The sequence below is a fragment of the Eubalaena glacialis genome, chromosome 14, assembly GCF_028564815.1.
Source record: "Eubalaena glacialis isolate mEubGla1 chromosome 14, mEubGla1.1.hap2.+ XY, whole genome shotgun sequence".
Lineage (NCBI taxonomy): Eukaryota > Metazoa > Chordata > Mammalia > Artiodactyla > Balaenidae > Eubalaena > Eubalaena glacialis.
Genome location: NC_083729.1, coordinates 79,567,779 through 79,583,859, shown reverse-complemented (window position 1 = coordinate 79,583,859; position 16,081 = coordinate 79,567,779). Strand labels below are relative to the sequence as shown.

At 52.2% G+C, this 16,081-nt stretch overlaps 1 protein-coding gene across 1 annotated transcript in view; it reads right to left on the bottom strand.

Moving 5' to 3' along the window:
• Positions 1-2,724: 2,724 nt before the first annotated feature.
• The window catches only part of ATOH8 (atonal bHLH transcription factor 8), a 33,926-nt gene continuing 20,569 nt past the window's right edge, over positions 2,725-16,081 (bottom strand). Inside the window, exon 3 of the mRNA XM_061211085.1 lies at positions 2,725-3,618. Within this exon, the coding sequence (XP_061067068.1) occupies positions 3,613-3,618 (6 nt within the window). The 3' untranslated portion in view covers positions 2,725-3,612. The remainder of the gene's footprint in view (positions 3,619-16,081) is intronic.

Genomic DNA, 16,081 nt, shown 5'->3' with positions numbered 1-16,081 from the left:
GAGACAGAATCCACCGGGGCCCTGGCCACGCTGTGAGACCAAAAAGGGGCCCAGGGACGCGTAGAAGGCCCTGCCCAGAATTTACACCTCTCTTCTGGCATTGTCCGAGGCCGGAACCAGGAAGCAGCGGGCAGCCCGTGTGCATGGAGTTTTTGAAGAGTCTTGGAGGGCTCAGCCTTGAGCTGGGGAGATCTCCGACTCGCAGAGCCATTCTTTGTGGGTTTGTCCTTTGGAGAGCAGGAAGCAAGCATGCTGCAGGAGCCAGGCATGCACCAGAGGTGCAGACACGTGTGTACACATGTGGCCTCCAACAGGGACACCCTCCCTCTGTGGCTGGTGGCTGATGAGCCATCCCCGGCATGTGGAGCCAGGACCCAGAGCAAACAACGGAGCACAGAGGGTGTGTGTGCAAACAAATCTGCCGGGGCCCTGTGACCACACCCTCGGCTGGACCAGGACAGGCGCTGTCAAGGCCCCATGAGGGTGGCTCTTCATAACTTTTATTTTGGTGAGGGCCTTCTTGCACGGTTGTTTACACAAACTGTTGAGAAGGCTGCCGATGAAATCTGAATCCATGTGAAATGGATTCCCCTTCCCTGGGAATGTACGCAGTGGGTATCTGGGTGTGCATATGCACACAAGAAGGAGTGTGTGTGTGTACATGTGTGTGCACAAGAACCCAAGCTGCTGTATTGGGAGAGAAGCTGGAAAAGGAAAGAAAAGCATGGACTTTCAATCACTCATATACACACATACCTGTGTGCGTACATTCATGCGGTCATCTGACGGTATCACAATTATTAGCTTGTCTATTTGTATACGCGCACACACACACACACACACACACACACACATATCCCTGTACATTTTTGGCACAGCCTGTATCCCATATCAGTGATTCTAAATCACTTTTTTGTCAGAGATCTCAGCCCACTTCAACCAGTAGCTCTCAACCTTGCCTGCACATTGGAATCACTTGGGGAGCTTTTAAAAATCCCAAATGCCCAGACCACACTCCAGGCCAATATAGCAGAATTTCTAGAGATGGAACTTTGGTATTAATACTTTATGTCAGTATTTAAAAATCTCCTCAGGTGATTCCAATGTCTTTCGAGGGCTGAATACTTCTCTGCGTAAAAGTCCTTCTTCCTTTCCTCTGCTCAGAAAACTTCTATTCATCCTTCATGACCCAACTCACATAGCTCCTTTCTAGGAAAGCCCTTCATGATACCTCCCCAGGGAGAGTTACCTTTTTCTTTCCCGAAACTCCCAACAACACCTTAGTCATCCAACTGTATCACAGTTATTTGCTTGTCTATCTGTCCGTCCCATCTTCTGTTCAGAACTCTGAGCTCCGTGAAGACACTGCGTGGGGTCCATCTCTCTATTCCTGATACCCAGCTTAGAGTCTGCTATGCGGCTGGTGATCAATAGATGCTTCAGAATGGAAGGGAAGTACGTAATGAAGGCCATGAGTAGGAGAGGGGTGGGGAGTAGAGACCATTATTGTTTCTGGGTAGAAAGGCCACGGGTCTGCTCCCTTGTCAGCAGGATGGGGGTATCTCCCCAAACCGTTAGTAACAGGGTCCTTTTATGTCAACAAGTTTGCTGCAGGTTGGTCCACATTTCCTGCTTCCCTAGGAAATGCCACCAGTGTTACTCAGAGGCTCAGAGGGACACCAGAGTGAGTCTGTCATCTGTGCCTAGAGGCCTGGGGTGACGGACCACCTCCCCCTGCCCCACTCCAAGCCCACTCTGCCTGGCCTGTTTCCAGGGCACTGTTGGTCTGAGGAGCTCCATGAGCAGCCTGTGGCCCCTGCTTCTGCCCCAGATCCAGGACCAGCCCGCATAGCTCGGTCCCTGGCCAGAGCCATGTCTGGGAAACACTGGTGCAAGAGGAGGTGCAGACACTGCAGCCCCAGCCCAGGAGCCCGGGAGTAGACAAGAGAGGACGACACTGGGCGGAACCATGGGACAGGTGTGTATTCTGCAAGGGCACAGCCTCCTTCCCTCATCACCTCCCCTCTCCTTGGGCAGCCCTGCCCCTCCTACACAGCCCTCTGCCCTGACAGTCCTTTCCTAGTTCTTCTCTTATTAACGCTCCCCCATCCCCACTGAGCCATTATTGCCCCATCTTAGGCCAAGGCCACACAAAGACTTCGGGCAGGAGCTGGCCTATGGGGCTGGAGAGGCGCTAAGCGCACAGGCAGTGGAGTGAGGCCGCCCTGATGTGAGAACTGTTTCTGTCACTGACTGGCCCTGTCTCCTCCCCGCCTCAGGTTCCTCATCTGTACAATGGGATTAAAAATTCAGTCCCCACCTTATAAACTCACAGTATGGAGTAAATGAGGCACGAAGCCGAGAACGCTCCTCACATGTTCCTGACCTGGCCTCCTGGTCACTAGTCCAGGCCGAGGCCATGGCGAGGGCCCCACCCCCTTACACACACACACACACACACACACACACACTGCTCACTTCCTGAAGGGTTCTCAACCTCTCCCTCCCCCCACAACCCTCTCCAGCTGACCGGCCAAAGTCCTGGTCACCCACAGAGCCCATCAACACAAGCAAGTGTTTTCTTTACATGTTGGGGCTTTTACTTCAATTTGAAGCAGATGGTTAAGCACAGATGTGAACAGCGTTGGCCTTGTGAGCACAGGGAAGGAGCAGGCCTTGACTTTGAACATGCCCGCCTCCCCACATACTGGCCCATTCCCCTGGCCCCTTCCTCCCTCTGCCCCCCTGCACAACCATCACAGACCGCCGGCCCCCAGGCAGGGCGCCACCTTGTGTGCCCAGTCCGGAGGGCGGGCCCCTGGCAAGGAGCGGCTGGCTGGACCGGCTGGGGGTCACCTTGGGGCAAGTCCCTGGGGTGAGGTATGGGTGGTCAGTATTGCCCCCCACCCCACCACTCACTTCTCATGATGCTTAGGGCCCAAGAAGGAGCCTGGGCCCAGGGAACATGGGAAAATCAGGGTCAGAGGCCTGGGCAGCCAGCGGCAAGGAGAGGGGGGCCGGGATCTCAGATCTCACTCCCCACAGGCGCCCCCAGCCTCCCTATCACAGCCCCCAGAAGGCTTATCTGCGTCCAGCCAGCTTGGGGCCCAGCTGTAGAAAGGGAGTTCCAGGTCAGAGGGTCAAGCGCTTCCAACAGTCACCAAACGTCCATCCTTTCCACGAGTTCCTAGTGGAACTGCTGACTCGTTCTTTGGCGTGAGATGGGACCCGGGCAACAGGAGGAGCAAACATCACAGAGCAACAGTGTGGCTTTTCACTATGGGGTCTTCTCACCCCATTTTGTTCAGTGTCTCTGTCGAATCTTTGGCAATGAATTTCTGCAGCCAGACGGTGGGCCTCAGGCCCGGGCAAGGGGAAGGCTTTGCTCTCCCCGTCCCACCAGGCAGAGAGCAAAGTGCAAAGTCACTGTGGAGTGGTTGGGGCGGGGGGAGGGCGAGAGGGGGGCAGGCAAGCTCCTGTCCTGGTGGTGGTCTGAGCATCCGGTGGCAACTTAGAGAGGACGACAAGGCTGGACTTGGCGAGCTCACCTTCTCCTCAAGCTTGACTGGAAAGAGGGCCCACAGCAGCGTCCTTGGACGAGCCCATGGCCGGTCACTCCTGAAAGAAACAACCAATGGGAGGAGAGGGATAAATTAGGAGGTTGGGATTAACATATACACACTACTATATATAAAATAGATAATCAACAAGGACCTACTGTAGAGCACCAGGAACTCGACTCAATACTCTGTAATAACCTATATGGGAAAAGAATCTGAAAAAGAATAGATATCTCTATATATCTATATATAAAACTGAATCACGTTGCTGTACACCTGAAACTAACACAACATTGTAAATCAAATATACTCCAATATAAAAAAATAAACTAAAAAAATAAAGAAACAGCAGCTAAGACCCGGCACAGCCAAATAAATAAATAAATAAATGTTTTTAAAAAATAAAAATAAAGAAACAAACAAAAAATAAAATAAAATAGATAAGCTAAAAGGATATATTGTATAGCACAGGGATTATAGCCAATATTTTATAATAACTTTAAATGGAATATAATCTATAAAAATTTTGAATCCCTATATTATATACCTGAAATTAATATAATATTGTAAATCAGCTATACCTCAATAAACAAGCAAACAAACAAAAAGAAGGGCTTCCCCGGTGGCGCAGTGGTTATGGATCCGCCTACCAATGCAGAGGACACGGGTTCGAGCCCTGGTCCCGGAAGATACCACATGCCGCGGAGCAGCTAAGCCCGTGCGCCACAACTACTGAAGCCCACGAGCCTAGAGCCCACGTGCCACAACTACTGAAGCCCACGTGCCTAGGGCCCGTGCTCCGCAACAAGAGAAGCCACCGCAATGAGAATCCACAACAAGAGAAGCCACCGCAATGAGAAGCCCGCGCACCGCAGCGAAGAGTAGCCCCTGCTCGCCACAACTAGAGAAAGCCCGTGTGCAGCAACAAAGTCGCAACGCAGCCAAAAATAAAAATTAAACAAATAAAATTTTTTAAAAAGCCAAAAAACAAACAAATGAAAAACAACCAATGGTCAGAAGTAGCCCCTACTGGTCCTGACTCCAGAAGGCCGACCTGTACCAGGTGCCGGCACCCATGGCACCTCCTCTTACTCAGTCCTCGCAGCTGCCCGCGGAGGGACTCGGGAGGGACTCGTACGGCCCAGGCAGGGACTGAATCTTGAAAGGTTCAATAAGGGATGGAGCCAGCATCTGGACCCCGGACTGGCTGCTGCCAGAGCCCACACTGTTCCCTTACTCCCCACCCCTACCTTGCTGCATTTCAGAGCCACTGCTGATTTTGTTGGTTTGGGGGATGGGCGGGTTTGTAGAGGAAGCTCAGGGACCCCTGGTCCTGACACCACAATCCCCCAGGTCACACCTCTGAGGGATATCAGAGTCAGCCCTGTCCCCCACGGGAATGGCATCCTTACCTCCTTCTCCCTACACCAGGGGTCCCCAACCCCCGGGACCCCTGTACCGGTCTGCGGCCTGTTAGGAACCAGGCTGCACAGCAGGAGGTGAGCGGCAAGCGAGGGAAGCTTCATCTGCCGCTCTCCATCGCTCACAACACCTCCTGAACCATCCCCTCCCCCATGGTCCATGGAAAAACTGTCTTCCACGAAACCGGGCCCTGGTGCCAAAAAGGTTGGGGACCCCTGCCCTACACCCTTCAGACAAGACACTACACCAGCAGCCAAGAGGCTGACTGTAGGTGCAGCCCATCACCCCACCAGCTGGGCCTCAGTGTTCCCATCTATAAAATGACAGTGTCTTCATCTATAAGAGGTCAGTGTCCTCAGCTGTAGTAGAAATGAAGTCTGACCTGGGAATTCTAACACAGAAAACAGATGAACATGGTTCTAGTCTATTTGGATCGGGAGAGAACAGGGGACACAGAGAGAGGGGAGCCCAGAGTCTACAGCATTCCTTCCAACGTGCAGCCTGGGATGGCTGTGAGAACCCAGGCGCTACGGGGCAAGCTGGAAAACCCCCAGGTTAGACCGTCTTTCAGTTCCTTGCAGTCCTGACTTTCGGAAACTTCACTCTGGCAGCTGAACTTGGTGTTGCTCGTGAGAAAACTGACCGGAGGGCGTGATTTGCTACAGGAAGGGACAGGAGATGCGAAAAGGTCCTGGGGCTGCCGGGGCTTTAGCTTTGGGGGAGGTCAGAGCTGGTGGGGAGGCTCTTCAGGGGTTCCCAGTGCACCCAGAACACGCAGGAGGATAACAGCCATCCGTTAACTGGGCACAGCACACCCCTAATAACGCAGTTCCAAATCCTTCTCTCCTGTTTCCTGCAACAACCCTGAACAAACAGCTAAGCACTTATTTTTGAAGCAAAACATCTGTCAGGCACCTCTGACATGCCAGGGAGCTCCTCACATCCCCAGCTCGGAGGTAAGTGCTGCGAGTTGGCAGCAGCACGATTTGAATCCAGATCGGCAGTGTTTATTCTACCACACAGAGCCTGCTCCTGCTGAAAGGGAGGCTCGGGGAGCCGGCTGGAGCCAAACCACGAGGCTGGAGGGGCTGCTAACCACAGGCCCTAGTGAGCCTCAGGCCTGGGCGGCGCTGGGCAGGCAGCCAAGGTGCGAGGCCGGGGCAAGGCTGGAAGTGGGGTCCAGGGAGGGCGAGGGAGCCCAGCCAGGAGGAGGGAGAGTCTTCCAGCTAATAGAGGCTAAGAAGGGGAAAAGGAAAAGTGAGAGGAGGGAGCATCTTGATGTGGTGAATCCAGGCTCACATTCTCCGAGCCCATGGTGCGTGGCTGGCCCCAGCAGGAATCTGCTTTTTGTTACCGAGTCTGAGGAGGAGGATTAAGAAGCGGAAAGGAAACCCGTGGGGATGGCACTGGGTCTGTGGTCCACGGGGTGATTTACAGCCGCGTCATCCCGGCGCTGGCTGCCTGGGCGGGCCCTGCCGAGGACTGGCCCGGAGTTCCTCCCTTGTTCAGTCTGCCTGCGGTCAGGGAAGGCACGGAAGGCTGGGGCAGCTGAAGCCATCCCACTGGCTGCCCTGTAAAGGCGGCCGCCTGGCCGGGCCCAGCCCCAAGCCCTCAGTCGGCTCTCAGACTCCACTGAAGCCATGGCTACCACCCAAGAGCAAGGGAGACAGGGGTTTCTCTCGCCAAGGCCTGACCTTCAATTCTCAACCCCACCCTTTCCCTAACGTCTACACGGGACCTGCGTTCCCACCACCCACCTTGGTCCAGGAATCCCAGCACGTGCATCATCCGTCCAAGGAAGCCTTATGTCAACTGGAGCGTGGTGGGAAGAACACTGGGAGGCCTTAGGTGCCACGACCCTTTTTGCAATTAACCAACTGTGTGACCTTGGGGAACTGACTCTCCCTCTCTGTGCTTTAATTCCTTCACCTGTACGGCAAGTACACGTACATGGATTAGCACCCCCCAAAGGGTGCTCTTCAGAATACTAGCCAGGTGAGGTATATCCCATGAGTTTGGGAAACATCACAGACCTTGGCCCTACCTTGGAAAGTCACTGTGTATATGAACATATTAAAGTCTCGGAAAAGTCCTACAGTAAAGAAATTCGTGTGGCTTTACTTACCCAGTGTTTTCCCAACCCATTTGATTGTGTGACTGCAACTGCATTGTGAGGAGTAGAAACTCACTCTACTCTTCCCGTTACTTAAGGCTGCACAAGGGCATTTCAGAGGGGCCGGGGGAAAGTCTCAGGAAAGCTTGTGAACCTCAGTAGGGGCAATCTATGGCCCTTCCCTCCAGGTGCCTGCCAGCAACATCACTCAGCCACTTCCAGGCTCTGCTTCTTTCATGCCTGTCTGCCCATTGGCCCAATCTCTCAGCATCCCAACCCCAAACGCCCAGTGAAGGCAGTCAGTTGGTCCAGCCTCAGTCAGATTTCTTCCCCTAGACCAATCTGGTGTGGCTGAGAGACAGCAGACAAACCTACCTATGCCGTCCCTTCAGAAGAGGTGGGGTATGTGTGTGTGTGCGCGCACGCGCGTGTATGTAGGTGTAGGTGTGGACGTGTGTGTGTGTACACACACATGCAAGCACAACTGCAAATACGTGGGAGAGGGCTGGACATACTCCCCACTGTGACAACCACACCACAGACCCCCTTCTCATGTAACTCCTGGCAACATCCTGCTCGGGTCCATGTGAGAAGCACAGCTTGAAAGGGCCTCTTGCATCCCCTCTGGCTCTGGCCTTTTGTGGGTGGTGTTCCCACTGCGGCCAAGACTCTGATTATGGCTGGGTAAGGCTCTCACCGTCCTGAGGAACCCCCTGCAGCATGGCCCCTCTACACATCTGTGTTAAATGATGCCCTTTAAACACAGGTCATGCTGCTCACTAATATAAACTTTGAAAATGACTAGACATGATGCCTCCCAGGTCCCTTTCAGCAGGTCTGACGTGCTGGGTCCGATTGAAGTGATTTGGTCAGGGTGACAAAGTGTCTGGGTTTATAACATTCAGAAATCATCTTTTTTTTTTTTTTTTGGCCACAGCATGGCATTCAGGATCTTAGTTCCCCAACCAGGGATCAAACCGCACCCTCGGCAGTGAAAGCGCAGAGTCCTAACCACTGGACCGCCAAGGAATTCCCAGAAATCATCTTTTTATCTGCTCACTCATTTGTGGTCAGAATGTCAGGTCCACAATGGCAGGGTCATGGTCGTTTTGTTCGCTGCTGTAGCCCCAGAGCCTAGAACAGTCTGGACACACAGTAGCACCTCAATAAATATTTGTTATTTATTGGACATGTGAATAAATATTTCCAGTTACCAGGCATTTTATTTACTGTAGCATTTAAGTGCCACCAGATATGCTTCCTATTTCAAATGTAACACTGAGCATTTTTGTAACTGTGCCTATGCTTTAGGGGAACTTTTGGTAATTGTTGTGAACCCAGGAACAATGTTGTATCTTTCTGCTTTTGTTCACTTCCAGTTTTTAAATTTCTAATTATACCTCCTCTGCTTACTAAGTTTGTCCCTGGCTTTAAGTGGATTGGTTTCCTCTCCTCATCACTTCTGTGTGCTGCAGGGTAATTTTATCACTTTGGGGGCATTTAAAAAAACGATTATTTCTGCCTATAAGTTATTTTACCTTTAAAGTTCATTTTCAGTCACTTCACCTATTTAACCATTTTTGACTGTTTTCAAATCATACATCTTTCTGTATTTAAGCAATTTGTATACAGCCTTCTAGGTGCAGAAAAAGATGTCAAATGGGATTGAAATCCTGAGGTTTTTGTTTTTTATGGTTTGTCCTAAAAGGAGCAGTCAGATTGCAAAGTTACTTTAAAACTAAAATATGAAAGACAAGCAGGGAGGGCATGGGAGAAGTATTTTTCAAGACCCACACTATCAGGCATTATTTTACCTTTCACTTTTATGTACACCAATATATGGGCTAGACAGGGTTTGGTTCTAAATGCTGACCACTAGGGTTCATCTTGGCCCCAAAGTCAGTGGGACTCTGGGGCCCTGGGCAGGCTGGTTGATCTCTCAAAGCCTCAGTTTACTCATCTTTAAAATGAGCACAGGGGAGGGATAAACTGTGAGATCGGGATTGACATGTACACCTATTATATATAAAATAGGTAACTAATAAGGACCTACTGTACAGCACAGGGAACTCTACTCAATCCTCTGTAATGACCTATATGGGAAAAGAATCTGAAAAAAAGTGGATATATGTATATGTATAACTGATTCACTTTTCTGTACACCTGAAACTAACACAACATTGCAAATCAACTATACTCCAGTAAAAATTAAAAAAATAAAATGAGCACAGTAATAGTATCCACTTTCTAGCTCAGTTGCAAAGAATCAATGGGACAAGAGAGCCACACTCCCAGCAGGGCCTGGTACACAGTGTAAGCACCAGCTCCCATTCCTGCAAAGAGCTGGGTCCTTGGTGTGATTCACTGGTGTTTGAAAACATAAAATGGCATCATAGGCTGAAAAGTTTCAAAAGAAGTAACCAGAAATAGTCATATGGAACCAACTGTCATCTTGACCAATCTGCTTTAGATGAATTTTTTTTAAAAAATAAGCACAACTTTTAAATTACTTAAGTCACATCCATGATGAATGAATAACCAAAGTATGGTATATTCATACAATGGAATATTATTCAGCCATAAAAAGGAATGAAGTACTGACACATGACAGAACTTGGATGAACCTTGAAAACAGTATGCTAGGTGAAAGGAGCCAGACACAAAAGCCCACGTATTACATGATTCCATTCACATGAAATGTCCAGAACAGGGAAATCCATAGACTAGTGGTTGCCTAGGGCTGGGAGGGAGAAGGAGACTGCTAAAGCATATGGGGTTTCTTTGGGGGCTGATGAAAATGCTCTAACGTTGGCTGTGGTGATGGCCACATTTTAGTGAAAAAACTAAAAAATCATTGAACTGTACACTTTAAATGGGTAAACTATAATCTCAATAAAAATGTTAAAGTTTTTGGGACTTCCCTGGTGGCGCAGTGGTTAAGAATCCGCTTGCCAACGCAGGGGACAGGGGTTCGAGCCCTGGTCCAGGAGGATCCCACATGCGGCGGAGCAACTAAGCCCATGAGCCACAGCTACTGAGCCTGCATGCCACAACTACTGAAGCCCGCGCACCTAGAGCCCGTGCTCCACAACAAGAGAAGCCACCGCAATGAGAAGCCCGCGCACCGCAACGAAGAGTCGTCCCCACTCGCAGCAACTAGAGAAAGCCCGCGCACAGCAACAAAGACACAACGCAGCCAAAAATGAATAAATAAATAAATTTATAATAAAAAAAACTGTTAAAATTTTTGTAAACGCATAAGTAGTATATGTTAATTATAGAAAAGTTAGAAAATACAGAAGAGTGAACAGAAGAAAACCATTTAAATCACCTCCATCTCCCCACTGAGAGAAACCATGATAGTGCTGGATGATTGCTGTTCCACATACTTTTCCTTTTTTTTTTTTTCCTAGTTGATATACAATGCTGTGTTGGTTTCAAGTGTACAGCAAAGTGATTTCGTTATATATATACATATATATGTACATATATATATATTCTTTTTAGATTCTTTTCGATTATAGGTTATTACAAGACATTGAATATAGTTCCCTGTGCTATACAGTAGGTCCTCGCTGTTTATCTCTTCTATATATAGTAGTGAGTATCTGTTAATTCCAAACTCCTAATTTATCCCTTCCCACCTTTTTCCCCTTCGGTAACCATAAGTTTGTTTTCTACGCCTTTGAGTCTGTTTTTGTTGTGTAAATAAATTCGTTTGTATCATTTTTAAGATTCTACCGATAAGTGATAGCATATGGTATTTGTCTTTCTCTGTCTGACTTGCTTCACTTAGTATGATCATCTCTAGGTCCATCCATCCACATGCTTTTCCTATGCGTAGGCAGACCTATGTTGGATTTCATGGGAGTGAAATCAGCTTGTGCAAACTGCACGGCAAGCTGGTGTTTGTGTTTTCTCCAACACTCCAGCCCATACATCTTTGCATCTGGCAGATCTGCTTCCACATCTCCAAGGGCCAGGCTCTGCTGAGGTTATTCTGGGCACAAGCATAGGCCTGGGCTTCTGGCCTCCAAACTTCCCAGGCAACTGGAAGCAGGTATGGACCAGCCCACCTCCAGCGCCTCCCGCCTCGCCTGGCCTGGGCGCCACGGGTGACAGGCAGGAAATTTATGAGCAGTTGGGGCTGGCTGCTCTTTGCTGAGGGCGGGAACACGGTGTGAATCAACGACCACACTTTGTCCAGGCTGGGAGGGCTCTCAAGGTGCCAGGATCTAAGAGTTGCAAAGTTATAGCCAGAGCCCCTTGTGAGCCAGGAGAATCCGCCTGGGGACCATGAACTGGGGGAAAAATTCATTTAGTCATCAAAGATTTATTGAGTTCCTCCTGTCAGCTCTGTGACAGGCATCGGGGTTGGAGGCCCTGCCCTGCAGCAGCTTACAGTCTAACCCCAGGGCAAAGCAGAAACCACCAAAATGCTATCCTGGTAAATGCTGTCAAGTCACCTCTTCCCCCTGCCCCCCCACCCCCGTTGTGTCCCTCCAGGCCACTCATCAGAGAAGTGAATACGATTGCCAGGGGCTCCCGGCTACAGGGTGCAGATAGCTGCCTGTGATGCTAGGAGGACGTCCTGCCCTGCCGGCCCAGGTCAGGAGGAACGGCGGGTCCAGCAGTCTAAACCGCTCGCTGACTGAGGCCAACATTTATGTTCAAACCTCAGGGTCAGTCAAGGACATACAGAAGAACTTCCCTAGCGGTAGGAAGCAACCACTGAGTAACACTGGGGACCCCTCCTGTGCTAAGATGCTGGAGCTGGAGCTGGGACCCAGGCACCCGGGCCAGCACTAAGAGAGCCCCGTCCAGCCCCAGGCGTCCCCTCTGTTCCAGTACAGCCTTGCTCGGAGTTACTTCCGCCCACGGGAACGGAGGCTCCAGGACGGCAGGGTTCTGCCAGCTGTGTCCCCAGTCCAGGACAACGGGGGCTCCGGTCCAGCTGCCTGCCCCGAGACCCACCTCACTGCAGTCTGGGGAAATGTGTTTCCCCTCTGAAGCCTCCAAGCACTTCATACCGACTCCTCCTGTACCCCTCTGTGCTCGAGTTATGGTTGGTGCAACTGCCATCGCCCACTTGCTCAGCCCACACAGCTCCACCACGAGCTCCTGAGACAGGGGGCCAGGTCATCCTCGGCTCCCTGTCCTCCCAGGCCTGGGGACAGAAGTCGGCGAATGGGCTGAGGGCGGCCTCGTCCGGAGCCCAACACACTCCTTTGCACGTGCGGTTGTACAGTCCTTGGGAGGTGTTGTCGCTGCTTCCATTTTGCAGATGGGGAAATGGAGGCCCTAGGTCACACGCTAGGATGCAGCAGAGCAAGGCAGACCCCTCAGCCCCTAGAGGATTCAGCTTCTTCACTGGCAATCGGGACTAGAAAGTCCTCAAGCCATCCCCCCAGCTGCCACCTCTCTTGGTTCTAAGAAAATCTCAGCCTTCATCCCCTGGGGCCTAAGGGAAGGTGGGAGGCCCGGCGCTCGCAGAGCCGGACCAGAGCTCAGAGGGAGAACCCGCGCCTGCAGGGGACAGGCACGGAGACCCCAGGCGCCGCCGTGCCAACCCTTCTCGGGCTGCAGGCTGACAATCTCTGCTTCTCTCTCCGTGCTCCCGTCTCTCTGTGCCAGCTCTCTCTTGGTCTCCCCTCTGCTTCTCTCTCCACGTCTGTCAGCCTATCTGCCTTTCTGAGTCCCCACCTCACCCCGCCCACAGTACAGGGCACAACAAGGGCCGAGCTGGCCTGGGTGAGGCCTGAGGCCCAGCTGCTGCAGCTTCCCATCTGCTCCCCATCCTGTGAGGTTGTCCAGCCAATTCCACTTCGCTGCACGCTACCCTTCCAGACCCCAGAAGTTCAAGGAGCTCCTGCCCTCGCGCCATAGCCAGAGAAGGCACCCGGGCTGGAGGGCAGCAGACAGCTGGGCAGACAGGTGGCCCAGCCAGGTGAGGAAGGCCCTGCTCCCTGGAAGCGTCCCTCGGGCCCCGACTCATGACCCTCACACACGCTCCCCCACCCCGCCAACACTACACGTATACACACACCCCCAACCACAGTGTCAGGGGTCCCTGGGGCCCCCATCATGCTTCTGCATACCTCCGTGCCTCCCCTCTCCCCAATCCTTTTTTTTTTTTTTAATTTATTTTGGCTGCATCGGGTCTTAGCTGTGGCATGCAGGATCTTCGCTGCGGCATGCGGGATCTTTAGCTGCAGCATGCGAACTCTTAGTTGTGGCACGTGGGATCTAGTTCCCTGACCACGGATCGAACCTAGGCCCCCTGCATTAGGAGCGCGGAGCCTTAGCCACTGGACCACCAGGGAAGTCCCTCCCCTCCCCTCCCAATCCTTGTAGCAAAGCTACAGCAAGAGTGATGGGGAACCAACCAGACAAGCCAATTCATGCTCAAAGTGCTGGCCCACAAGCCTTTGCAAAGCCCGCAGCATGTCTTCAGGAGATCCCCAGTAAGAGTCTAGCTGTGGATTATTTCAGGATCAGTGGGGGCAATAATGGGGTGGCTGGGAGAGGCCACGAGGCCCCTGGACAGCCCAAATAACCAAATGATTTCCGAAAAAACAGTGTGCAAGCCCCTCCCATTGTCCCTAAGCCCCTCATAGCTAGATTCTGGAGCTACCGTGGGATTCGGGAAAGGGTAGGACATCTCTGATCAGGGCTCTTTACTCACCACCACTGTGACCGTCAGTGACACCACAAAAGTACTGGGAAGAGAAACGGATCTTTCACCCACACACACACTTAAATGCACGTACACACATTCCCTGACGCACAAGCACCCTCACTGACGCAGTGCAGCGCAGTGGTTAAACGGGCCGGCTATGGCGTCAGACAGCCTCTGTTTGGATCCTGACTTCCCCGTTCCACCAGCCGTGTGACTTTGAGCAGTTACTTAACCTCTCTGTGCCTCGGCTTCTCCACCTATAAAGTGGTAATAACAGTAGTCTACCGTCTGAGGTTGAAGAGAGGATTAACGATCACAAAGGCTGCGAAGCCAAGCACTCAGGGTTAGGCAGCCACGTGTCAGTACACACACGTGTGTATGTATGTGTGTGGGGGGGGGTCTCCCCCCATTTGCATGTCAGCTCATCAAGGCAGGAACTGTGTCTCCCCATCAGGTGGCCAGGGCCCCACTGGGGACACGGCAGAGAGGTGTTAGCTGCCCATGAGATAGATAGTGTGGAAGACAGCTAGGAACACCTCACTTGCTCGGGCTTTCACGCTTCCATTCATTCGGCAAACATGTACTGAGTGTTCAGACCGTGCCGGGCTCCATTCGGAGCATGGGGGGCCCCCCGCAGTGAGCAAAACAGACAAGGACAACGACCCGCCCAGCGCTGCCCCCGCAGGAGAACAAGCCCCTGAGCAGGAGCGAGTTTCCCTAGAGAAAGGAAGCCGTGTGTTTTCTGTGCCCAAACAGCTTGGACAGGTCCCAGTTCCCAATAATTGATGCACTTCCCTGCATTCTCCGTCAGACGCTACTGGATGTACTTCAGCTTCCTCTTGACAACTCAAGGTCAAGCCCGGGAACGTCAGTCTACAGAAGACTCCCCAGGTCCTTGAGGCTTCTGGGGCCCTTTAGCCCGACACTAAATGGCTCCAAGCCTCTTGGCTCCTCTGAGCCCCTGGTGTTGCTCTTTTTGTTCTCTGTTCCTTCCCACGCCATCAGGCCACTGGCTGCGGTTCTGGGGGCTGTCACTGCACCTGCTCCAGGAGCTGGCCTCCTGGTCGCTTCTGCTCAGCTGCTCCGACCTGAGCCTCCCGGGAGTCAGGCTTGTAAGAACTGTGTGCAGAGCTAAGCACGGTGGGCTCCGAGGAAGGTCCTGCAGGGCTCTCCCGTGAGCTTTCCTGCCTGGCCTTTGTGTCATTTAGCCTGAGTTCCAAAGGGTGGGGCCTTTGTTTTGTTCTCCAAAGTGACCCAGCACCTAAAACAATGCCTGGCACATAGTAAACACTCAAAACTGTTTATTCTTAAATAGATGTACTGCGTCCTTCAAGCTTAATTCATCTTTTTCTGCTTCTGTTGAATAAATGAAGCACCACTGCGTGTATACGTGGAGGGGGTGGGTGGCCAAAGTGGATCCTGACCCCTGGGGGAGAGGAGAAGTTCTGAAACCCTTGAAGGCCTCCGGGCACCTCCCCAGTGCCAGACACTCAGTCCACCATGTGGGAGGCCCTCCATCTGATCCTGGCAGACAGTGCCTACAGATGCCCCAACAAACCCGTGCACACACACACACACACACACACACACACACACACACACAGGGCAGAAGGACAGACTCGGTGTCTGCTGCCTGGCAACAGAGTCAAGTCCACCCAGTCTAAGCCCCTGGGTGGGGAGGGGACACTCAAGGTCCCTCTGCCCACCTTCCGGATGGACAGCAGTGCCCTCCAGGAGCCCCAGTGACTGCGTAGTGCATCCAGTTGACATGGCCCTTTCATGGCCATCATTTCCTTGAACCCTCCTCACCCATGGACATTTCTATCCATGTCTCATGAGGAAAGCGAAGCTTGGAGAAGGCAAGTGCCCGAGCTGACAGGGCTCAGGAGTGGCTGTGCTGAGACAGACCCGCGTCACTGCTAGACCCCCTCACCTTGGGAGAACAGAGGGCAGTGATGGTCTAGATTCAGGAGCGCTTGTTTCACGGGGCTGGATGAGCCTAGGTCCTGCCCGGCCCCACCCAGCTGTGTGGCACTGAGTGACTTCATCCCCCTGGGTCCCAGCCTCCTCACCTAGCTCCCATGGTTAGTGATGTGGATCTCAGGAGGTCACTGCAAAACTCAAGAGGACAAGAGGCATGAGAAGGCTCTGCAAACTGAAAAGCACTGTGCAGAGGGACCAGGTCACCAGTGGCCTGGCCTAGTCACCTAGGTTCTCTGAACCTCAGTGCTGTCAACTGAAAACAGGGCTACTGGCCCTCACTTTGCGGGGCTGGGGGGAGGAGTAGGCAAACTCGCAGAGATGGGG